The 26,849-nt window shown below is 39.0% G+C and overlaps 1 protein-coding gene across 1 annotated transcript in view; it reads left to right on the top strand.

Annotated features, from left to right (window-relative positions):
- LOC126298052 (misshapen-like kinase 1) overlaps nucleotides 1-26,849 on the top strand; it is a 1,491,768-nt gene that overhangs the window by 1,332,291 nt on the left and 132,628 nt on the right. Inside the window, exon 14 of the mRNA XM_049989371.1 lies at nucleotides 19,229-19,378. Coding sequence (XP_049845328.1) covers nucleotides 19,229-19,378 — 150 coding nt within the window. The remainder of the gene's footprint in view (nucleotides 1-19,228; nucleotides 19,379-26,849) is intronic.

The raw sequence follows: 26,849 nt of genomic DNA on the forward strand, positions 1-26,849 counted from the left end.
TTTTGTCAGTGAACCATCGCTAGCAAAGTCGGCTGTACAACTGGGCGAGTGCTAGGAAGTATCTCTAGACCTGCCGTGTGGCGGCGCTCGGTCTGCAACCACTGATAGTGGCGACACGCGGGTCCGACGTATACTACCGGACCGCGGCCGATTTAAAGGCTACCACCTAGCAAGTGTGGTGTCTAGCGGTGACACCACACATGCCATGTTCAGGTCCATTACATTTCATTATGGCCTTACATAACCAATGGGACTAGCAACGTGTCCTTGCAAACAAGTAATTTCTAAACATGTTCATGGAAATGTTGGATAAATATGACTGAAGAAATTATCCATTCTATAGTATTATATGCAGAATAAAATTGGCAAATAAAAAGTACTCCTTCATCCAGAATTGAACCCTGTACCTCCTGTATGCTAAACCAAAACGCTATCAACTGCACCAATTACACAGGTCTCCTCCTGTCTGCTGACAGAGGTAATTATCATCTATGTGATTACAGTGTTGCCAGACTGCCAATCTTTAATGTCCATTCATTGCTAGAAATAAGTGCAGGAGACATTTTGTGGAGACATTTTTGTATTGATAGTATTTGAGGAATCACACTGCAAAGTCTGAGTGCATGAATTTTTCTTCACCCTGCATACATGTTGTAAATGATATCTGTTTGCAATGTACCATACTGAACTGTTGTAGAGGAGGTCAAGATCAGCAATTTTATGCAGCCAACTTGTGGTCTATCAAGTCAATAAACTACCTCAAATTGGCCAACAAAAGCAGCCTTCTTAAACAACCAGCATAGTCAGTCTTACACATTTGAACATCATTTCTTTTTCACACTAAAATCATCCCTGAATATTAAACACACCCTGTTCTTGGACTTACAAATTGTAAAATTGGTTTCTGTGTATATTTTACCTCAACATTTTGTGACTTTTAATAACTTAAAATTAATAATTCAATTGTTTTGTCTAGCATCCTTACTATGTGAGTACTGTGCTTGTAAGGCTTAAGTTTAGACTGAATTGTAAAAATAATTAGTTTTTTCATAGCATTTACAAAGATCTTTTTTCCTTCATTCCCTCATGGGAAAGTTTAAAGTACAAATGTTAATGAAATAAAATGTATAAAATTTTGACCGACTAGGCCACTAGTGTACTAAAGTGAAAGATATTCAGGATATGTCATGGTGTGTGTACACTGTAGCTTAGGTGGCTTTTTTATGCTAGTTTGACATAGTTTTACAACTTGATATGCCACAAGTATGCTAGATCAAACTGTTTGTCTCAGCTTCCTCTTCATCATTGTGGTAAATTATTAACAATTTTCATTTACATATTATGTATGCCATCCAATAGTGGTAGATAGGAAAGAAATCTTAGAACATACTCATCAACAATTAGATTATAGACGTATTCCTGTTATTGTGTAGAATCTAATTTCACATGGCAATGGTGGCCATTTGTCATGGAATAGACTTCATGAGACATCAAAATCCTTTGGGAGCCACTCTAAGCTATGACTACTGATTATCTGTCTATAACTCTTGTTGACATTGGTTGGAGCTGACTTGAAGGCATGCACGTGTCACTCAGTGGCATTCCAGTTGTATTCAATAAGTCTGTTGACCTTAGGGTGAGCACATAAGTATTTCAGAAGGGTTCCTCAAATCACTCTAACAAAACTCAGTAGTGTCTGAGTGGAGCATTGGCTTACTAAAGTCACAGATGTCTTCAAGATGTTGTAGGTGAACAAATGCATGCACATATTTAGACAGCAGTTCCTATATAGTTCACTGTTGAGAGATGATTGCACCTATGTCCAGGGCCCCATTTCAACTCATGTAAACATCCCACACCTCCCTGAATAGAGCTCTATTTGTGACTGAAATGTATTACCTTGTGATATTGTAGACATACTTGCATACAGCCATCAGCGATTACCAATCTGTACAACTCATAAATCCAGATGATCTTCTCCCATGCTGTATGCATGCATTGTTGCTGTCCTTGCTCTCATGCTTATCTTTGTGGCCTCTGATGTGCTGGAAGTGAGAGGTACATATGTGGGGTGGCAGCTTCTGTGCTCCATAATGAGAAGGTGTTTCTGGATGTCACAGCTGCTCACCAGTTGTTGTTTCCTGAGGTGATTTGCTATTATTTGATCCATGTATTTGCTGTTACACTCCATGACAGGCAATGATGAAACCTACAATCAAAATATTATTTACAATGGTAGTTCACTGTTGCATTGGTTTTCCCATAGTTGAGGTGCACACAGAAATTCTTTGGCAGTTTGCGCATGAAAAGTCTACTACCTGCCTAACCTCAGACATGGAATATCCCATGTATGAGGTATTGACAATATGGCCAAATATCAAAGTATTTGAGTGTTTCATTCTAATATGATACTTTTACACATAATGAGTGTTTATGAATTACCACAGAAGGGTGTGGGCACCATAGTATTTTAAACACAATGAGCTCTTTCATTCCTGAGGAACAAATGCATAACACCACGGAAATAAGAAGCTGAATTGTGTAAGCCACTCTTGAAACAGGGAGATGACAATTATACAGCTCAAGTTACTGCATTATAAACAGCTGAGATACAGTTTTTAGTGAAAAGCTAATTTACCAGTTCTGTCTCAATATTTACTTTTCAGCTCATATGATTTGTGTGGTTATAGACTCTTCAACCCAATGATAAAGATGGGGGAAAATTTTAAGACATACCTGAAATGGAAATAATTGTCATGTGCACTACAGCTTTGAATATCAGAATGGTACTGCTTAGTAAATTCATTAAAATCACAATAATGTGCTTTTAGTATTGTGCTCTGAGTCAAGCTAAACACTTCATTGCTGTGGAGAAAAGACATCAAAAATTTCAAAAAAGATACTCTTCATTCATCAATTTGTGCCACTCATCAATTTCTTTCTCATTGTGTGTTGAATTCTTAGCCATCTTTCTTTCACAGTTTTGTACAGTTTCCCAATAAGACATTTGCACTAATTATGAGAATTAAGTTGTACTTTTTTCTGTTGAGGGAACTGCAATTGGTTTAATGTATCTTTTGAGATGTGTCTATTGTTCAAATAGCTTCCCTCTTTATATTTTAGAGACACGCTAACTTGTTTGCTATCAATATTATATTTCTTACTATACTTTTTATTCTTTTATTGTGTATTTCACATGTGTTTGCTAATATTTGATTTCCTTTTGTAAATATTTTGTGTAGTATATATCTTTATTATTTATTCATCTTTTTTTATCTAGTATTGATGTGACCATATTAAATATGGTGTTCATTTTATAAGTCTATAGTGATGACATCATCCTTGTGGAGGTAAAACATGAGAAAAATTTAATACATAGTACATATTTTACACAAAAACCTTGGACCTTGCTGTGAAGGGGTGGCTTGTGTGCTTCATACCATAGGTGCAACCACATCAGAGGGGTGTCTGTCAAGATTTTGAGATAACCTCCCAATTCAAACCAAACATACAGCTTTATCACTGCTATTAATTCAATGAAATTATTTTAGCACATAAAGTTATGAAAGGAGGAGTGTGGAGAATTCATTAAATACTTAACTTTTTAAGATGGCATATTGTTGTGGATGAGCGAGAAATTTGGGCCACTTATATATTTTGGAAAGAAACAATCATAAATAACTTCTTCAAATTGCCCCAAAAATTACTACTCATAATGGTTTTACAAACTGGCCTGGCACTGGCCCTCATATAAATGAATATCAATCAGAATTTTTTTTTACATTACTGCCAATTTTACATTTACATAGTTATAATGAAGAACTACCTGCAAAACCTGTCCAGGTAATAAATTATAGCTGTAACCGATACTTCATATACGTAGAATTTAATTTATTTTTGACTTATTAAGCTTCTTTGTATATAACTTTTGAGATAGTATGATTGGGGGGATGAGCAAAGAGCTTGATCGCTTTACTAATGAGGCTCTCTGCCATGTAAAGTTGGCTATGCGGAAAACAGCTGACACTAAGTTCCATGCCTGCAAAATGCAGTGTCTGGCTTTGTGCTTTGTTTATGCTCATAGCATAACATAAGCTCACTGGGAACTGTACATGTTTAAAGTTAAGTGGTAAATTGCTTGGAATGACCAGAATTTTGGTGCAAAAACTCACTTTCCTGCATCACTTCCCATCAAGATTTCAACTTCCATGATGAGACATTGAAGAGAAGTAACTTATACCCTGTGTGAGTGAACAGTTCTAAAAATGAGATAACACACTATGCTCTCAACCAAAGTTATATCTTGCCTCAGTTTTGGAAGGTGCTACCAAAAAGCAAATTAAAACATCATGTTCTTGTGCAGCAGCAAGTCTCACTTCATAATCTTCATTGGATTCTTCAGACGTAGACTTGAGTCTTTTAGCCATTCCAGTGTATACAGAAAAGCATGAGTGTTTTCTAGGCATTTTTATTCATAAACAAAATGAAATAAAAATATAGTGAGCTGGCACACAAATCACAAAGCAAGCTTAATAAACTTGTTGTTTTTTCTAGCAAAGAATATAAATAAAACCTGTTGAAGAAGCAAAGCAGTATCATTAACTTTTTAATACAAAAAGAAAAATCAGTAAATACATATATCCTATCCAAGTAAATTCACTGTTAGCTTGTGTTCATAAAGATAAAACTGCCACACTGATATAAACTTCCGAAAATATATCTGTCACTGGTTAAAAAAAAAAAAAAAAAAAAAAAAAAAAAAAAAAAAAAAAAAAAAAAAAAAAAAAAAACACTAACACCACCATCTGTTAGTGTACTAAGAAACTAATGGCATAATCTATTGCTTCTTTTGTGTACTACACAGTGATCACGAAACATATGAACTAGCAAGCTGAGCAGTTGATTTTAAATAGAATTTTAAATTTTGATACCTTTTTTATGTGTTCCAATTTTCATAAAATAAAGCCTTTATTTTGCTCCAGGCTACACTCAAGTTGCTTATAAAAACCCCATAAAAATTCATCTAGTGGTTTTGGAGATTCGTGTATTCAAACAGACAAACGTGGTGGTTTTAGGTAAAACTGTGAATTACAATATCTTTTTCCTCCATTTTCCAATTTTGATTAAATAAAGCCTATATTTTGCCACAAGCTATGCTCAAGTTACTTGTGAAAACCCCACAAAAGTTTGTCTATTAGTATTGGATATTCGCATATTCAAACAGACAGACATGCTGATTACATATAAAACCTTAAATCTCAATAGCTCTTTTCTCCAATATCTGATTTTGATGAAATAAAGCCTATATGTTGCACCAAGCTACTCTTATGTTACCTGTGAAAATCCCTAGTAGTTTTGGAGATTAGTGTGTTCAAACAGATAGACATGACAGTTTTATAATTTTATTATTAGTAGACTATAGTTTATATATTCACAAAGTTTTAAGCGTGTAAGCAAGTTACACTTAAACAAAGAAAATACAGCATTTGAAATATTTGTCTTGTTAAACATTAATTTTTTGTAAATGGAGGTTCGTTAAATTTTATGTCTGAAAAATTTCCTTTGAAATCTACAAATTCTAATTAAAAAGTTTGTGTATTTCAGTTGACTTTATTCCCAAACTTTCCAGTGCTGATGTATTATTAATTTATACATAAAGATGTCTTTAAAATCATGCTAAAGGTTGTGAAAGATTGAAATGTTTTTATTTTGAATGTTCAACAATGTTGGTTTACTGTTCCTTATTTTCTAGAGATTTGCGTAGTGTACATTTGTGTGCTTTTTCAAAAATTGTATTACATTTTGGGAATGAGGCACTGCATTTGGAGAATATAACAACGCATAACCATTTTAAGTAACAAAGGAAATTTATTACAATACAATGATACAAATTCATAAATCTCCAATGATCATTATGGCAAGAGAAACAGACTGTGTCAAAGATGATATCACTCAGCTTCACAGCAGTTTAGGCAGACTCTTGATAGTTGATCCACTGTCACCTGTCACTACAGAGCTCCCCATCTCCTGGAATTGTGGAGCATGGAGAAGGAAATGAAGAGCTGGCACTGGGGTTGATAGGGTGGAGTGGTATCCAGTTAGCATTTGGTGAGGAGGTGTGCAAGATAGTGTGACTAGTTGTGTCATGGCAGGCCCATGAGGGAGAGATGACTGTACCATTTCTTGATGCCAAAGGTGGTGTGAAGTCGCATATCCAGGAGACACATCATCCTTTAGCCAGTGAGGAGCATGCAGAGGTCGGCCTGCTTGAGAGAGAGGGATTGTCGGTTTATGTGCCGTAGAAGGAGGGTGTGTGATGAGTGAGACAGCGATAAAGAGGCAACCTTTTTTGTCGAGGGAAGCCACAATATTGTCCTCATTACCAGCATGTGGAAGCTGGAAAGAGCAGAGAAGAATGAGGTGTATGGTTGCTGAATCATCAAGCAAGTGTAGAGGAGCATTGAGAATAAAGAGGGTGCCATCTCAGAGCTGGAGAGATAGATCCTTGATGTAATATGTAGGTATGTCAGCTGTGATGATGGCAACACTAGGAGAAGAGTGAGGACATAATGGTATAGAGATCACACAGGGAGAAGACAAGTCATCCAGCAGGGAGTCATCATGTTTTATTTATTTATTTATTTACATGCCAAGTTCTGTAGGACCAAATTGAGGAGCAAATCTCCAAGGTCATGAAACATGTCAGTACATGAACTTACAAAATAAAAGTAATAAAAGATGAAAATAAATGTATAGCACTGGCATCAATGGATACACAGGGAGAGATGAACTCAGAAGACACTTTGTTGGTGCACACAGAGGAAGGCATGTCCATGCATGATATCTCAGAATTGGAGATCAACAGAGGGTCCTCATCAAGGGTCCAAGTGGGTTTAATTTGGTTAAGCAACACAGTCTGCTGCTTCCAACTCAGGAAAATGTCTAAACAGTTGTTTGTGCACCAAAGCATCCTGCGTGGGCTGGAATATGGGGGCCATAATGCTATGCAGACTGTGTAATCTCTGAGTATAATGAACTCACAGTGTTCTAGGTCTTTGTGTACAAAAAACCATGATATGGTGTGAGCATGTGGAGGTGGAGTGCAGATGTCGTCAATATTAGAGTGGATATGCTCGACTGAGCTGGAGAGAATGGCAGGGGAAGAGAGCTTGGGGTCTTCAACAAACTCAGCAGGGATTGTCAAAGGCTTACTACACTTCTGGAAATGGAAAAAAGAACACATTGACACCGGTGTGTCAGACCCACCATACTTGCTCCGAACACTGCGAGAGGGCTGTACAAGCAATGATCACACGCACAGCACAGCAGACACACCAGGAACCGCGGTGTTGGCCGTCGAATGGCGCTATCTGCGCAGCATTTGTGCACCGCCGCCGTCAGTGTCAGCCAGTTTGCCGTGGCATATGGAGCTCCATCGCAGTCTTTAACACTGGTAGCATGCCGCGACAGCGTGAACGTGAACCATATGTGTAGTTGACGGACTTTGAGCGAGGGCGTATAGTGGGCATGCGGGAGGCCAGGTGGACGTACCGCCGAATTGCTCAACACGTGGGGCGTGAGGTCTCCACAGTACATCGATGTTGTCGCCAGTGGTCGGCGGAAGGTGCACGTGCCCGTCGACCTGGGACAGGACTGCAGCGACGCACGGATGCACGCCAAGACCGTAGGATCCTACGCAGTGCCGTAGGGGACCACACCGCCACTTCCCAGCAAATTAGGGACACTGTTACTCCTGGGGTATCAGCGAGGACCATTCGCAACCGTCTCCATGAAGCTGGGCTACGGTCCTGCACACCGTTAGGCCGTCTTCTGCTCACGCCCCAACATCGTGCAGTCCGCCTCCAGTGGTGTCGCGACAGGCATGAATGGAGGGACGAATGGAGACGTGTCGTCTTCAGCGATGAGAGTCGCTTCTGCCTTGGTGCCAATGATGGTCGTATGTGTGTTTGGCGCCGTGCAGGTGAGCGCCACAATGAGGACTGCATACAACCGAGGCACACAGGGCCAACACCCGGCATCATGGTGTCGGGTGCGATCTCCTACACTGGCCGTACACCTCTGGTGATCATTGAGGGGACACTGAATAGTGCACGGTACATCCAAACCGTCATCGAACCCATCGTTCTACCATTCCTAGACAGGAAAGGGAACTTGCTGTTCCAACAGGACAATGCACGTCCGCATGTATCCCGTGCCACCCAACGTGCTCTAGAAGGTGTAAGTCAACTACCCTGGCCAGCAAGATCCCCGGATCTGTCCCCCATTGAGCGTGTTTGGGACTGGATGAAGCGTCGTCTCATGCGGTCTGCACGTCCAGCACGAACGCTGGTCCAACTGAGGCGCCAGGTGGAAATGGCATAGCAAGCCATTCCACAGGACTACATCCAGCATCTCTACGATCGTCTCCATGGGAGAATAGCAGCCTGCATTGCTGCGAAAGGTGGATATACACTGTACTAGTGCCGACATTGTGCATGCTCTGTTGCCTGTGTCTATGTGCCTGTGGTACTGTCAGTGTGATCATGTGATGTATCTGACCCCAGGAATGTGACAATAAAGTTTCCCCTTCCTGGGACAATGAATTCACGGTGTTCTTATTTCAATTTCCAGGAGTGTATATAAGATTTTGGCTAAGGAGAGTTTTGATCATCTTTAAAGGCTGTATAGATGCTGAGAAACACTCACAAAAAGGTCTCTAACAAGGAGTCTGAGTAACACATGAGGGCCACTTTAAGGGTGCGGTGCAACGCTTGACCAGTCCATTTTTGTGGGGATGGTATGCGGTCATGTGAAACTTTTTTACACCACACAGGAGACATAACCTGGTAAAGAGGAGTGGCTTAAATTGTCTCCCTTGGTTAGTCATGATAGAAGAGGGACAACCAAAGTGGGAGAGCCATGTAGTGACAAAGGCTCATTCAACTGAACTGGCAGATATTTCTGAGAGGGGAACAGCCTTCACCCATCTGCTGGCATGATCAGTGACTGATAGTATGTACCAAAAACCTTTTGAAGGGAGAAGAAGACCCAAGAGATTAAGGTGTGCATGATGGAACTGTCCTTTCAGTATTGAATTTTCCTAGAGGGGGATGACCAACCTAACTATGCTTGAAAGGTAATCAGGCACATGTCCAAAAGTGGCAATCCTTTTTTATTCCAGGCCAGATGAAATGTCCTGTCACAAGGCACATTGTAGCCTTAATTCCTTGATGTGTCAGATCATGAGTGGCTGAAAAAACCATACACTGGAGGAAGGCCAGGACCAGGGAACAGAGAGTACCCATAACACTGGACATGAAGAGCTGATAAGACAGTATGTTTCCACTGTCAACACAGAGGCATCATCTAGCAGATTTTGAATGTCTGTGTCATCCATCTGCAGGCATGCTAGTTCATTCAAGTCCAAGAGAGATGAAATGGCATGCACACATGAAAGCTAATGAGTGACAATGTTATCAGTCCCCCTGCTGTAATGGACAAGTGTGGTGTATTGACCAGTGAGGTCCATATGATGGAAACATTCCAGGGGAAGATCATTGGCAGGGTTGTGGACCACATCCATGAATGGTTTGTGCTCGGTGAAGATTGTGACTTCACGTCCTTCAGTGTCCTCTTGGAAGTATTGCATGGCGTCATAGACCGTGAGGAATTCCTGGACAAATGCTGACCACTTGAACTGAGAAGGGAAGTTTTTTTGAAAAATTGGAGAGTTTGGGTTATATTAATGACGTGTTGCTGAAGAATGGCACTGACCGATGATTCACTCACATTGGTCATGATAGAGAAGTGAGCATCAGAACGCAGGTGGTGGGTGTACTGGCATTAGTAAGGGCAGTCTTGAGAGTGTCTGCTTTATCAAGGGCAGTCCTGACAGTGTTGAATGTGTGGATCATGTCATTGGACCACTGCACTTTCCACAACCCAAAATTATTCTTGCCCAGCAAAGTGTCTGTCAACAGGGCCTGGAGAGAAGCAGCATGAGGTATATAGCACTAGAAAAAATTTACTATTTCAAGGTATCATCACAGATCACAGTAGGCCTCTTGTAATGGCAGGTCATTGGTAAATGTGATATGGTGCAACATCAGATGGGTTCCTGCAGCAGTGATGATGTAACCAAGGATAGTAACACTAAAGCAGCACAATTGTGATTTGTCATGGTTAATCTCCATACCATGGTTGGAAATTGCTTTAAGGACCTATGTTAGGTGTTGCTCATGCTCCTTGGTGGAGGTGGAGTAGAAGAGAATGTCATCAAGATGGGAGTAGCAAAAAGGCAGGGGAAAAAAGAACATCGTCAAGAAGCTGTTGCCACATCTGAGCAGCATTCTTGAAACTCTATGGCATAAGGCAGTATCCAGACAAGCCAAAAGGCATAATGATAGATGTTTTTGTTATCATGTCTTTGTACATAGGTATCTTATGATATGCCTTGCAACAGTCAATCAAAATGAAATCCATGTGGCATTGAGTTGTTGAGCAAAGTCTTGTATGTGAGGAATAGGGTAGTTGTCAGTAATGGTATGAGCGTTGAGCTTGTGTAGTCACAGCACAACTGGAATGAACCATCCTTCTTAGGGAGTAGATGAATGGGTGATGACCGGTTTCTATTGAATGGATGCACAATTTTGCCATTTAATAGTTTGTGAATGGCTGCTTTGACATGAAGAAGTTTCTTAGAGGTTAGGCACCTAGCCTTGTAATGACCTGGAGGGCCTTCTTGAGTGGATAATCTATGACAGGTACCATTTGTGATTGCACCAATGAGAGTAGTTTGAGTACATGGGGGAACACAAGTGTATCAACATGAGATGAAAATGCCATATCACACAAAAATTAATAGTTTGAGTGTCACTGACCTAAGTTGTATGAAGCATGGTTGGGGGCGAGGGAGCAGTGGGCATGGAGGCCAAACCAGTGATGTGAAACAGCCATGAAGTAGTGAGGTCATTGACCATGTGGAGAGCACCTGCCAGGTTGGATGATGCATTGGTAATCAGTTGATGGAGAACTTTGCTGTTGGAATGGAGGGCATTGATCTCACAGCTCAGTGTCACAAGTTCAGCTAGTGAGTTGACAAGGTTAGCTGTCAAACAGGAGCACTCAAATGTAACATGAAAAAAGGGGCCACACTGACCCAGAGGTGAGGGCCTGGAAGGGGCAAAGGAGCTGGGAATGCTGGTGACAGTTGTGTGATAGAGTAAGGTGGCCAAATGCTGGTTGGGAGAGAGATCAAAACGCTAGAGGAAATTGATTCTGAGGACCAGGCCATCGACATTGGTAACATAGGAGGTTAAAGGGAATTGTAGCTTCAGCATAAGCTGGAGGCTGAGTTCAGCAGCACCATGGTCAGTAATGTTGTAGTTATTGGCAGCACAAATAACTAGCCTTGTAAAGAGAAAGCTTGAAGGTGTGCAGTGTCGACCAGAAATGGAAGGTTGCTGGCAGAGTCCAAGATGTAGTTTCTGCTTCTGGGAGGAGCCACTATGTTGGACAGCTGAGTGAGTAATGTCACACTGTAACATCACCATGAACTGTAGCATCTAAATCAGCCAGCATGTTGAGGTAACTGCTGCATTTCAGGTCAGGCTGGAGGGGAGTCTCATAGAGGATTGAGTAAGAGGTGCCAGTGGCAGTCCAACAGCTGGCAGGGAGGTAGCTTCTTCAGCTCCAGCAGCCGGACATGGAGGTGATAGGCAGAAAGCAGGAGCACTGTTACCATCCTTAGATGTAGACAAAGAGTCAACAGTAGGGGGGAGCTGTCAAAGGCAGATGATACGATATGCCTGATCTGCCAACTGAAGTTTGCCAACCTTAGATGTAGACAAAGAGTCAACAGCAGGGAGAAGCTGTCGAAGGCAAATGATATGATATGCCTGATCTGCCAACCGAAGTTTGGATTCCATTGTGTGGGTGGAGTGTGAAAGTAACTGAAGTTGCAGGTCAGTGGATGTCTGATGAGCTGGAGTGACCACAAGGCAACATGAGGCATGGCTTCAAAGGTGTTCTGTCATGTAGTTGAATCTCACAGAGGATGTGATGCATCACCTCCAGCAGAGGGTGTGACAAGTACTCAATGATGAGAGACTTTGCAATGACCTATTTACGTTCAGTAGGCAGGTTGAGAAGCGAATCCCTAATAAGTTCTATATGATCATGGACGTGACTGATAAGACAAATAAAATGAGCACTGTCATCAGTTATTCCATAAATGTACTAGATGCCCACTGAGGCAAACCATGTTTTTGTGTTTTCTTTCTGCAGCTGGGCAAGTCTGGGGACTCTGCCTGTAGGAATGTGCTGTTCTTGAACAGTATAGGGCATGGGCTGTTGGTGGATTGTGGAGAATTATGTAGTTGAAGAGGAATGCTGTCAGCAGTGGAATTGTGCTACAGAGCAGTGGACAAGGTAGGCAGAGGATGCAACGTACCGCCTGAGGCCTGCGTAAGGGGGGCAGGCAGGCATTGTCTGCGTGTCACACATGGTGTGGCTGGCAGGGAAGGTAACCTGATCAGTGCAGATGGGATGATCATGGTCACTGGAGAACAGTTCAAGTAGTTTGTAGGAAACAGTATGGATGAGGGAGTGGAACATTGCATTGCATGCAGATAAACAAAATTCACAGGCTGCTGAGGCAGTGAAGATGGAGACAGCAGTGCAGCAAGCTGGTGTGGGAATGTGGCTTCATGCTTCAAGTCATGTGGCACACAGTTTGGCAATTAATATATGTGGCAGTATGAAACATAATTGCAAATGTAGATCAAAATAACAGAGATACAATGTATTAAACACAAGTATTGAAAAATTCACTTGAAAAGTGAATAAATCTAGTATTGAGTTTTTCATTATACAGTTCTCCTAATGAGCCAGTTATATCTCAAGGTGGACAAATTTGTATGCCTACTAGATCCACAGATGATGAATAGACTGAAAGAATGAATTCTGAAATAAAAAATTTCATTATGTCACTAAGTGAGAAGAAAATTTACTTGTCATGGGGGACTGGAATTTGATAGCAGTAAAAGGAAGAGAAGGCAAAATAGTAGGAGAGCATAGACTAGGAGAAAGGAATGAAGAAGGAAGCCACCTGGTAGAAATTTGGACACAGAATAATTTAATCATTGCCAATGCTTTATTTAAAAATCGTCAAATATGATGTAGTGGTTATGAACTGCAGATTAAAAGCTAAATAAACTGCAGAAATGTATGAAAATAAGAAGATGAGAACTGGATAAATAAAACCAGGGTTTGTTGAGGTTTTCAAAGGAAGTATTAGGCAATGATTGGCTGCAACGGTGGGAAGCTATCCAAAAGAAGATGGATGGGTAGCTTTGATAGATGAAATAGTGAAGGCAGCATAGGGTCAAATGAATCAGTCAGATAAAATCAATTTTTTACTATCACATAACGTGCCTCATACAGTTGAAGACTGTGACAGAGGTGGCTTATCAATTCTAAAGCAGAATGCAGATTAATAAATTTAATCTAAGGTTATAAAACTTATGTTGTTACTTCTTCAGACGGCTATTATTTTACACAACTACCATTGAAAAATAATCAGGGGTTATAATACATGTGAGATTACTTCTATAGACACATATTATTTTACATGGTTGTCATTCAAGCAATTTTGCAACATGTAAATCTCTCTATGTCTAGCCTCATACTGATGCAAGAAGCAGTGCCCCTCAAAAAGTTGTGCATTTTTCTTTGTGAAAACAAGAATCACAGTTGTATACATGCTTGGAATGGACATTAGCTGTAGCTTTTTAAGTAAAGGTTTGCTTCGAGTGTTGTTTCTTTTTATCTCTCATCATGGCTTGGATGATCTTTTTTGTAGCTTGAAAGCTTAGTGGATTAGTTTTATCAGACCCACTGAGAATTATACTATACAAAACTACTGAAACAAAATATGCATAACATACAGTTTTGTTATGGTTAAATCGGTGACTCGATATGCGACATTCTGGTATATGTGAGACTGTCCAGTTGAATCAGTATGCTGTCCACATGGTAACTCTACAACATATTTTTATTATGAAAAGATTTTCAAGAACCATTACCAGTCAAAAAATTTGTTGAGTACTAAATTATTTATTTAGTGACATGTTTTGAGGTGATAAATAATTTAGTAATCAGCAAATGTTGTGACGTTTGTGGTATTTGAAAACCTTTTCATATTTTTAAAACAGTCACAGGTGATTATTGGTCAATGAGATTTAAAATTATATTTTTATTAACTACTACACCAAGGAATTTGATACAATTTGCAGTGTTGTATTTTTCATCCATAGAGCTTATTCACTTATACATTGTGCTGTTTGTTTTGTGGTGAAAAGAACAATATCTGTTTTTGCAAAGTTTAATTCCAAATTATTGTATTTGACCCATGCCTCTACTTCTTCAAGTATCTGTGCAATATGGTGGATTAAGTCTTCATAGGTTCTACACCAGACTATTCCCATTGAGTCATCTGCATAATGGATAGTATTGGATTGAATCTGGCATGGCAAAGATAATATAATACAAAAATAGTATTGGTACTAATATTGAACCTTATGAAATGTGTAACGGTGTGTATTTCTTACCACTTCTGTTAACAAGTACTCTTCGTTTTCTATCTGCCAAGTGTGATCACATTCAAGTAACAGATATTCCTTGAAAGTCACAGCTTGTCAATTTTGGGGAAGCAGGTCATGATTTACAGTGTTAAAGGCCTTGGTAAGCTAACAAAAGATGTATGATACAAATGTCCTGTTACCAAGACAGCTGATAACTTTTGTGACCAGTTCATGTATGGATAAGGTTGTGCTGCAGGCTTTCCTGAAAACATACTGATTATGTAAAATAGTGCTGTGGGATGAATTATAATTTGCTGTCTTATCACATGAAGCCCATTCAAATGTTTTTGAAATAATCAGTAACATTGAGATTTTTTCTCATTTTTTGCCTCAGTTTATCTTGTTTACTCTTTTTATAAATTGCTCAAACATTGGCATACTTTAATTTATCTGGAAAAAATCTTTCATCAAAAGACTGATTGATTATGAGGGAGAGTGGATATGCAACTATGACAGACTGTTTTTATTATTCTAATGGGAACCTCAGACTGACCAACTGAGTTTAATTTTTTTAGGGACATTATGATTTTTGCAACATCAGAGTTTGAAGCATTGGAAAACTTAAAATCTGAGCAATTTCTCTCTTTCTTATTAGAATTTGTACGTGGTGGTGAGCAGTCACCAGTTTCATTACAGCTAATGAATAAGTCATTGAAGGATCCACATATTGCACAGTGCTCTGTAACAGCTCTACCTTTTATTATTAGTTTAGAAGGACATTTTCTCTCAATTTCATTGCCAACTTAACTTGTTATAATACACCAAAAAGCTTTTGATTTTTTTTAGCATTTAAAATGAATCTATTGTTTGAAGTATGCTTTGCTAGTTAACGACTTTTGCCAAACTTTTTTTGTATGTGCTTACATATTTAAGAAATTAAGGGTTTCAATTAACTTTTGTCTCCATATGCAGTTCCATCTTCTTAATGTTAGACACTGTAATTCATTTTGTTATCTATGATCTACTTTTATGATACTCAGCCCTTACTGCTACAAAATGGAAGTATTAATTAAATTTGCTCATGAATTCAGCCAACTAAACAAAAAAAGACAAAACCCAGTAGAAACCCTTGCATAATACATGACTTATTGTTTTTAACTAACAACAGAATGAAATATAAAACTGCAACAAATAAAGCAGGCAGAAGGGATTAATGATATCTAAAAATGAGACTGACAGAAAGCACAAAATGGCAAAGCAGAAATTGGTGTAAGATAAATGCAAAAGTGCAGAAGTATGCTTGACAATGACAATGACAGACCTTTGGGAAAATTAAAGAATCTTTTGGAGAAAATAGAAGCACCTGAATGAATGTTAAAAGCTCAGATGGCATGCCAGTACTAAGTAAATAAGGGAATGTTGAAATGTGTAAGGAATATGTAGAGGGTTGTACAATAGAAAAACCTATCAAAGAAAAAAAAATATTATAGAAAGGAAAAGGAGATGTGATACTAAAAGGAGAATTTCACAGAGCACTAAAAGACCTAAATAAAAAAATGCACTGGGAGTAGATGGCAATCCATCAAAATTATTGAGGTCCTTGGGAAAATAGTCAGGACAGAACTATTTGATCTAGGAGGCATGATTTATGTGATAGGTAAACTACCAGCAGACTTCAAGAAGAATGTAATATTTATAATTTCATGTGAATATTACTGTAATAGTAGTTTCATAAGTTATGGTTAAAAAAACACTGACAGGGATGATTAATAGAAGAATAGAAAAATTGATAAAAGCCAACCTCAGGGAAGATTGGTTTGGGTTCTTGATAAATGTAAGAACACGAAAATCAATACTGATGCAATATTTATCTTAGAAGACAAAAGTAAAACAAAGGTTGTAGTTGAATTAACTCAGGTGATGCTAAGGAATTGTATTAGGAAGTGAGACACTAAAAATAGCAGAGGATCTTTGCTATCTGGGCAGTTAAATTACTCTTGATGGCCAAAGTAGAGAGGGTACAAAATATAGACTAACTATAGCATGAAAATTATTTCTGAAAAGCAGTAATTTGTTACTATGTACTATAAATGTAAGAGTTAGGAAGATTTTTCTGGGGGTATTTGTCTTGAGTGTAACCCTGTGTGGAAGTGAAATGTGGACAATAAGCAGTTCATACAAGAAGAGAATAGAAGTTTTTTTAAATATGGTGCTACAGAAGAATGAACATTAGATGGGTAGATCATTTCTCTAATGAGGAGGTAATGAATCAAAATAGGGACAAAATAAATTTATGGCACAACTTGACTAAAAGAAGGGATCAATTGGTGGGACACATCCTGAGACATAAATGGTCAGTTTGATAGTGGAGGGAAGCATGAGGGGTAAAAATTGTGGATGGATGAATATGGAGAGCAGGTCCAAATGGATATAGATTACAGTATTTACACAGTATTTGGACTGAAAACCACAACACAGTACAAGAAATAATAGTCTTAAATTTAGTGTTGACTCCACAGATTGATAGTGAAATAATCCTCAAGGTAGTAAGCCGGGGTGGCCGAGTGGTTCTAGGCACTACAGTCTGGAACCGCACGACCGCTACAGTCGTATGTTTGAGTCCTGCCTTGGACATGGATGTGTGTGATGTCCTTGGGTTGGTTAGGTTTCAGTAGTTGTAAGTTCTAGGGGACTGATGACCTCAGCAGTTAAGTCCCATAGTGCTCAGAGCCATTTGAACCAATCCTCAAGGTAGTGCAACAATTTAAAAAAAATTCTAGAATGTTTATTCGTGACTGGGCTAATTAGTGTAATACAGGCAATTCATATTTAATAAAGTGAATTTAAATATACAGAACTATGAACGTTAAAATACATTGTAAATCTGTACTTAAAAATAATTTAGTCATAATGTACACTCCTGGAAATTGAAATAAGAACACCGTGAATTCATTGTCCCAGGAAGGGGAAACTTTATTGACACATTCCTGGGGTCAGATACATCACATGATCACACTGACAGAACCACAGGCACATAGACACAGGCAACAGAGCATGCACAATGTCGGCACTAGTACAGTGTATATCCACCTTTCGCAGCAATGCAGGCTGCTATTCTCCCATGGAGACGATCGTAGAGATGCTGGATGTAGTCCTGTGGAACGGCTTGCCATGCCATTTCCACCTGGTGCCTCAGTTGGACCAGCGTTCGTGCTGGACGTGCAGACCGCGTGAGACGACGCTTCATCCAGTCCCAAACATGCTCAGTGGGGGACAGATCCGGAGATCTTGCTGGCCAGGGTGGTTGACTTACACCTTCTAGAGCACGTTGGGTGGCACGGGATACATGCGGACGTGCATTGTCCTGTTGGAACAGCAAGTTCCCTTTCCGGTCTAGGAATGGTAGAACGATGGTTTCGATGCCGGTTTTGATGTACCGTGCACTATTCAGTGTCCCCTCGACGATCACCAGAGGTGTACAGCCAGTGTAGGAGATCGCTCCCCACACCATGATGCCAGGTGTTGGCCCTGTGTGCCTCGGTCGTATGCAGTCCTGATTGTGGCGCTCACCTGCATGGCGCCAAACACACATACGACCTTCATTGGCACCAAGGCAGAAGCGACTCTCATAGCTGAAGACGACATGTCTCCATTCGTCCCTCCATTCACGCCTGTCGCGACTCCACTGGAGGTGGGCTGCACGATGTTGGGGCGTGAGCGGAAGACGGCCTAACGGTGTGCGGGACCGTAGCCCAGCTTCATGGAGACGGTTGCGAATGGTCCTCGTCGATACCCCAGGAGCAACAGTGTCCCTAATTTGCTGGGAAGTGGCGGTGTGGTCCCCTACGGCACTGCGTAGGATCCTACGGTCTTGGCGTGCATCCGTGCGTCGCTGCGGTCCGGTCCCAGGTCGACGGGCACATACACCTTCCGCTGACCACTGTCGACAACATCGATGTACTGTGGAGACCTCACGCCCCACGAGTTGAGCAATTCGGAGGTACGTCCACCCGGCCTCCCGCATGCCCACTATACGCCCTCTCTCAAAGTCCGTCAACTGCACATACGGTTCATGTCCACGCTGTCGCGGCATGCTACCAGTGTTAAAGACTGCGATGGAGCTCCGTATGCCACGGCAAACTGGCTGACACTGACGACGACGGTGCACAAATGCTGAGCAGCTAGCGCCATTCGACGGCCAACACCGCAGTTCCTGGTGTGTCTGCTGTGCCGTGCGTGTGATCATTGCTTGTACAGCCCTCTCGCAGTGTCCGGAGCAAGTATGGTGGGTCTGACACACCGGTGTCAATGTGTTCTTTTTTTCATTTCTAGGAGTGTATTATGAAATAAAACATCGGTCAACACTGTTCTTTCTACAGCTGATATTCATTATTTAGAATTTATTATTTGATGTCTGAGGGGAGGAGAGAAGAAATAAGTAAATGAAGGACAGTTTTAAAGCATTATTTTATATGTTTATCAGCCACATGGGAAAAAGGTTTTAGTTGCAACAATTAGTGTTTCTAAATTTCAAATTTTTCTCAGGGTGTTGATACTTTATATCTAAGTGGAAATAACAAGATTAAGAGTAGACTGAATATACTGATACTGATACTCTATAATTTGTGTATGGACTTCATTTTTAGTTCGTTCTCACTCCGTGGGCCCAGGGGTCAGCGTTGAAAATCGTTCACCAAAGCGACAACCGAGGGCACCTGTCTCTAGTGCTCCACTTGCAGCTGTTCATAAGGGCCAGGTTAATGGACCAGTTCATACAGAGCGGCGGCCACGCCCAAGTGAGTAATTTAAGGTGTTACAATTAATTATAATAGGACAATCTACTATATAAAAGTATTTAGGCCCACATGCATCTACATTACATTAATAAGTTGTTTCCAAAAATATGGAAATGAATTTTCTTTTATCCATAGAAAATCTGTGTCTGTGTAGATTTAACATGTGATTGAAAGCTAATTTATCACAGTATCCACAAAAGTTGTGTGCAATCAAGTGATACTCAGTTACAGTGTGTCAAATGACTGTTCCAAAGTTCAGAGCAAATATTTAAGCCATAACAAAGTCTTGGTGACTGATTTATCATTTCAACATGTCCAACAGTGAATTTTTTCTTATTTATTTGTTAAACATTTCCTGGATATGTTAGAAGACATAAGAACTCATCAAAAAAGAAATAAACATTACACTGTTTCACGATATAAAAATACATATTATAATAACACAAATAATTTCATATACCTATATACACATCCTGTATACAACAAATAGGAATGAAAAATTAGATGTAAGTGTGTAACTGATAATTTAATACTTAAATTAACTCCTGCTAAAATTATACAGTCACATACTCTAACAGAAGAGGTAACCTAAAATTACAGAAAAGTCATCTAGAGCAGGGATTCCAATTCTCTTACAAAAATATCGTGAACTGTTTTGATGCCTAATCATAGTATACCACTTGGAAATGGCAGCAGTTTGTGTGTCATAATTTGCCCTTACAAACTAAGTGTTAAGTAACAAGACGTCTGCATGTTTGCATGCTGATACTCCAACAAGCAACTTACCCACTACTGTCTGATTTCTGTTATGCTATATTACCATTATTCCTGCAAAATGTTTAAGAATAATTAATGGAGTTTCACATTTAAAGTGGCTATAGGCCCACTTCTATTTAAATTTTAAGAAAAGTTAAATGCTTAAATGAGGCTAGTTACGTTTATGTGATCAGTAAACTTTCATCTACGACGGAATTCACATATATTAGTTTCAGAACTTTAATTTTGTTAGTAACTTTTGGCACAATTAATTATATTAGCGAAGTATAAACTACATAAGCTGAATTTATTTCCATTGCTGTGAGATATATTTTTCAAAGCTAAACTGTTAAATCAATCTGGGCCATGACCAACAGCCAAATAATTGGTTCTGACTCTTCTTATCTATCCAGAATATTTGTTTCTGTTTCATTTTTACTGTAGCAATTTCCTTTTGGTTTGTTTCTTAATTTTTAACACTGAAATTTCTCGTAATAGCATCAATTAAAGTGCTTATTTTTAATTCAGTGCAGTTTTCATGTAATTATAGAAGTAATTTTTAGCCCAAATAAGCATTATTGTTTTATTCAAAGGGAAGTTTACTATCTAGTAACCTCCATCAGCTCTTTGTAACTTGGAAAGAAAAATATTATTTTGTCACATTCTAAAGGAATCAATCTCTTTCAATCATTCATATTTATGCTCAGTGAACTTATATCTCCCCAAGAGAGTTTGTGAAAATATGGCACACAGTTCCCATCCCAGGCTTTATGGTGTGGGGACTGTCAGTTACAACTGTCAGTCACATATGGTGTTTGTGCAGGGCTAAGTACCCAGTACCTGTTACATTGCACAAGGTATTATCTTTATGCTACTGCCATCTCTTCAACAAGAAGGTGATGTGCTTTTACAGAAAGGTAATGCTTGCCCACATACAGCTGATGTGACAAAAGATGCTCTTTGAGGTGTACAACTGCCTGACCAGCAATATCACCATATCTCTCACAAATTGAACACATGATGAAGTGGGAATTGACTCATTCTCCAGGACCTGCAAGAAGCCTTGTCAGATTGCAATAAAAGGTGCTATATGCTTGGGTCTACCTAGTGAAGGATACCATTTTGCATGTTTATTATTGTTTGCACATGATAATACACACCTGTGTTGTCACCAGAGGGGGTGGATTGTGTATTGATGTAATCATTTGGGCACCTTTTAATGTGACATGTGTTTTGTTTGGTCTGAATTTGTTCCCTACAATTCTGTAGTGATGTATTACCTGTCACCTCACTTGTCAATAAAATGACTTTGTCATTAAGGGTGTTGCATTTTTTTCTGGCAGTGTAGATGTTATCGTACTAATGAAGTGCTCATGGTTCATGTCTTTCTTGAATTATTTAAGGTAAAACAATTCCTTATGTTAGATTATAACTGACTTTCTGTGTTTTAACTAACATAGCACTTTAAGTAATAATCTTGTTATACGTTTATGAGTTCAACGGCAGTTGACTGTGGTGGTGGCAGCTTTCCTGCAATGAATTTATGCATAATGCACTCATGACAGGGTGACACAATGCACAATGTCTGCATGACCTCAGGCTTGGAAGTGTCCTGTTTGTCAGACACTCATGTTCTGCTTATGACCCAAAATGCTAATATCATGTGCCTTGCTTATCCTGAGCTTGACTGTCATGATAATGGGCAGGGCAAGGTGTGCCAATATTCCTGTCATATAGGACATAGTGCATTGTTGAGATGCTCTATTTCCAGTACAATTATGTCTCATTCATTGCTTATGTGTGTACAGATATTTAAGTCTAAACAGAAAGAAATTAAAAAGGAATGCTTGCTAGAAAGTATTGTATTTACATTGTTTTGGAATTGATAATTAATTTTTTTGCATAGAAATTAAAAATGGTAGAAAGAAGCATGAAGTAGAGTTGGTATGAGGGATTCTGAATCTTCAGTTCAATAAATTACTCACCAAATTTGCATTATCTCACACAATTCAATTAAATCCATGAGAGCCAATACGGTAGCAATGTTTTGCACAAGAAATCGAACAGAGAACTTTCTTTTGACTCTAGCTTGCTTCTGATGTCTAGTTCAAGGATCCAACCCAATTGGACTGTGTAGGCCCATACTACAGAATTTACATCTCTGAATCAGCTGTTACATGGCTTTTATGCAAGTAGCTAGCCAAACCAACACACAATTAAAAAACAAGCTTTCATTTAATTATCAATTCATTTCTTATCAAACTGTATAAAGAGTACTTTTTTCTGAATTTGCTAGTTTCTAAATAAATGTTCTGTTGGTACTGCTGTGTCCACAGTTGTGTAACTAGAAAATAAGCATAGTTATATGGGGTAATTATAATTAAAGTTAAATTTTCAAACCGCTGTATCAATAGCACCACTGGTCAGAATGATGTCAAATTGCAAAGGAATATTATCGGAGAAGGGGGAAAACATATGGCAGAAGAAAAATAAATAGTTACAAAACATAGTAATAAGTGGCACTGTAAGCATCATAATTTAATTGTGGTCAACTACAAATGACAAGTGAATCATACAACAATGCCTAAGGTGTATGTTTGGTGTTAAACGAACTGTACTATTCAGTGTGCATGGGTGTATGGGTATGATACTGTTAGTTATTTAAACCCCATCCACCATGGCAAGGTCATATCACACAGATGGGAAAAACCGGTTATTAAGTGTCCTGAGGCAAAAATGGCATAAAAAGCATCATTCACATTGATTCTCAATTGTCCTGAGGCCAAAAACTGCATAAAAGGCACCAATTAAAATCATGGTGCAAAATATGTTGAACATGCTATCCACCGTTTTCTGCAACAAGTTGAAATCAAGAAACAGCATGTTCCACAAGTGATCAAAATGTTTCCAGGGTCATGTTAAGAATGCATGCCTTCAATGAAGCTAAGTTTGCAATCAGAACACCGAATACATCTTTCAGATAGCCCCCCAGCCAGAAGTCACACGGATTAAGATCAGGTGATCAGGACAGCAAGGCTGTAGGGAAATGGTGGCTGATAATTCTAGCATTTGCGAAATAGAGCTTCAGCAGCTGTTTAACTGTATTTTCAATATGTGGAGGTGTGCCATATTGCATAAAAATGATCCCATCCACACATCCATGCTGCTGGAGAGTTGGAATGATGTGATTGCACAGAAGACGCTTACAGTGCTTATCAGTGATGGTACAGGTAACAGGACTGGAACACGTGTCTCTTCGAAAAATATGGCCCTATGACAAATGGTGCCATAAACTTGCACCACACAGTGACCTTTTCAGGATTAAATGGTACAGGTTGATTTGAGTGTGGAATTACCATTGTCCATATTCGACAATTCTGAGTATTGACGTACTGTCAGATGGAAGTGGGCTTCATCTGTCCACAAAATTTTCCACAGCCAAATATTGTCCACTTCCCAAATATTGTCCACTTCCATCTGAGCAAGAAATTCTAAAGCAAAGGTCTCTCTTGCTGGCAGGTCAACAGGAAGCAACTCATGCACATGGTTAATTTCGAATCAATAGCAAAGAAGGATGTTTCATTGGATTTTATGCACCATGCTCACGGGTATGGCCAACGTTCGGGCAATTCTCTGTGCACTAAATGTTTGCACATCACCACTCATATCCTCCTTCATTGCTGTAGCCACAGCTTCCACTGGCAATGAATCGAATTGTTTCCTCCCTCTACCAGGTTCCACACCAAAAGAACCCGTATTTTCGAATTTCTGAATCATTTTCTCCAGACACACGCCAGTCATCAGACCAACGCCTTTTTTCAAACCTTTCAGTGTCTGGAACTTCAGCAGAGTGATGTATACACAGTCATCATTCTTCTAATACAACTTTACAAGAAGAAGACCATCCTGAATTGAGACAGTCATGGAGAACGTCGCAGACGTGAAAGAAGGAAAAGCCGTGCACCCAGTGTGTTTATACCAACTTCAATGGGTTGTGCTCATGATAAGTGTTTTCATTTACATATTCTGACACATACAGTGCCATCTATTGCTACATTTTGTAGCTATTTTTTTTCTTCCTCCAAGTGTTTTCCCCCTTCTCTGATAATATTACGTTCCAATTCGACATCATTCTGACCAGTGGTTTTATTTCTACATCATTTTCAAAATTTAACTTTAATTATAATCGCCCTGTACATCACTCACACTACATTTATACCAAAAAATATATCAAAATCCCTGTCACCTGAAGTTCATTTCAACACAAAAACAAACCCACCGAATCACCACACTAATAAGACTCCAAAAACACAATTCATATGATATCCAACAAATAACTGTTAATATATCAGTACCATAGGAGTCAAATTCTTCCAGATTACCATTGTTACTTTTCATTAGTCAACAAGTTTACAGTGATACTGCTACCCCCACGTACCATGACTTTGGTACTGTCTGAACACATAAACATATAATTAAAACTCTAATTAAACAAGAAACTTTCATCATTTGTACATTATTTACTCCACACATTCTCACTTCATGGTACATGGTGTGATTAATAAAAATTGTACTAATAAATCCACCAAAATCATTAATACACTACATCCTTAAAAGACAACAGAATGTACATACACAAAAATTACACAGTACTCCACTCCAAAAGCAAACACAATAAATTTAAGTTCAGATGCTATTGCTAATTTTATACTCAGTTTTCTCTTCTATGTTGAAAGCATCCTCAGCCTCCTGTAATTTCACACATTTGATATTACATTTTCCTCAGACAACACATATTTAAATCTAACCCTCTTCCTATTCAATGCACAATCAAACTCATTTTCATGCATTTCATAGTTACAAATATATTGATCAGTAAATCCAATTCAGGCATTACATTCCAGGTCAGTCTTGGTATCACAAGGAAATTCTCCACAAATGACTCCCTGTCTACAATAAACTCAAGCATTTTCTCTCTTTTGATTGGTTTTCTGTATTGATCTGTAGCATTTTTTATGCTTTTCGCAGGAAACCCTACGATTTTATTACCATGCAGTTCCTTAACATGTTCATAGAACTTCTCATTTAAGTCATAAACAGTACTCCCACTCCCAGCTAACACCACTACACACACCTCGTACACATTCACATCAATAAATGGCTACACTTCCTCTACATCCTTTCTCATTAATTCTGTTTATTTCAGTAAACCATTGCCCACATCTTTCACACATTCACTCTGTGTAGTGTTTACATTCATACAACATACAGGCTCTACATTTTTATCATCTCCAGAAACTTCCATATAGGAAAAACTGTATTTTCAGGGTTATTATTTTTTAATAGATCCCTGTCAAACTTAAATTTCTCAACTTACTTCCACTCTTCAGCATTAACACATTTATAAAATTTTGTTTTACTCCTCAAGCCTTTCACTATATATTGACATTCATTGTTTTGTATGCAGCCATTACACAAATCATTGGCTGGTATAATTCCATAATTAAATATACACACCCACAACAAAGTTAACTCTATGAAAAGGCAATAAACCAACAGTGTGATACATGTTATCACTTGAAAACAATTTCATAGCAGGTCCGTGCATGACACACAAGACTTATTAGTTTCAGTAATCGTGATGAAACTTACCACTTTTGTGAACCTGTTGTTTGAGTTTCTACAGCACATTTTAATACATGTCTCAGATGCCTACATTGCTGGTAAGCTTGTCAAGAGCAGATTTAACGTCTTTCTCCCATTTGTCAATCTGTAACTTATTCCCTCTCATATACTCCCTTAAATTCTCCTTGAACACTTCCAGTGTGCAACAAACATATTTTCAACTTCTATAAATCTAACTTTAAGCATTTGAATTTTGCATTTATATTCCCTTCAATTATGTCACTTTTACTTTCAAATTTAGATCTAATTTCCCCAAATTTATTCTCAAACTTTGAATTCAGTTTACCCAAAATGAACTACCATGGATTTGTATCTATTGGCATATCCACTCCCAGCTCAGGGCTTACTGAATCACTAGATCTGTGCTTCAAACCACAGTCATAGTCAATGGTCTGCCATGGCTTACAATTCAGTTCAACATTCACAAAATGCAGTAGTAGCTATAATTAATGTATGTAGACAATCTAGATGTCGTATGCTGTGTGTGCTGATGCAGTACTCCAAACTTGTTTGTTGAGGATGTCACAGCACTGTTTTGATGAGCTGTGACATCTCTGACCAACACTGTGGACTGACAATGACAGGAAATCTCAGAGTGCTGGCTAAAGGGATATGTTATTTCATAGTGCTGAAGTGATAATTTTGGACTCGCAAACTCCTGAACAGATGATGGGCTGCCTAAAGTGTTGTGATGCTTTTGATGCCATCTGATGTTTACGGCCACTCATTTTTTTTTCTTAAGTCTTCCTAGCCCTCCATGCTACTGTCTAAAGGCCTGATTAATAAATTCCAGCATATCCTAGACTTGAGCTCCAAGTAACTAATAACTAACTACCACCCTGTATTAATGAAAATTTATCTTGGAATGCACAAACTTATTTACTGTTGGCCCATAAGATGTAGCCATGTAGCCTAGAGACCAATTGCACACCGCTGCAAAACAGTTTCTATTTCAAAAGATTTCAAGTCCATAAGTTCTTTGCACATGTGTTAAATACAATACAAAGAAAAGAATGGAGCTGGAGGTGTT

The sequence above is a fragment of the Schistocerca gregaria genome, chromosome X (genome assembly GCF_023897955.1).
Source record: "Schistocerca gregaria isolate iqSchGreg1 chromosome X, iqSchGreg1.2, whole genome shotgun sequence".
NCBI classification, from domain to species: domain Eukaryota; kingdom Metazoa; phylum Arthropoda; class Insecta; order Orthoptera; family Acrididae; genus Schistocerca; species Schistocerca gregaria.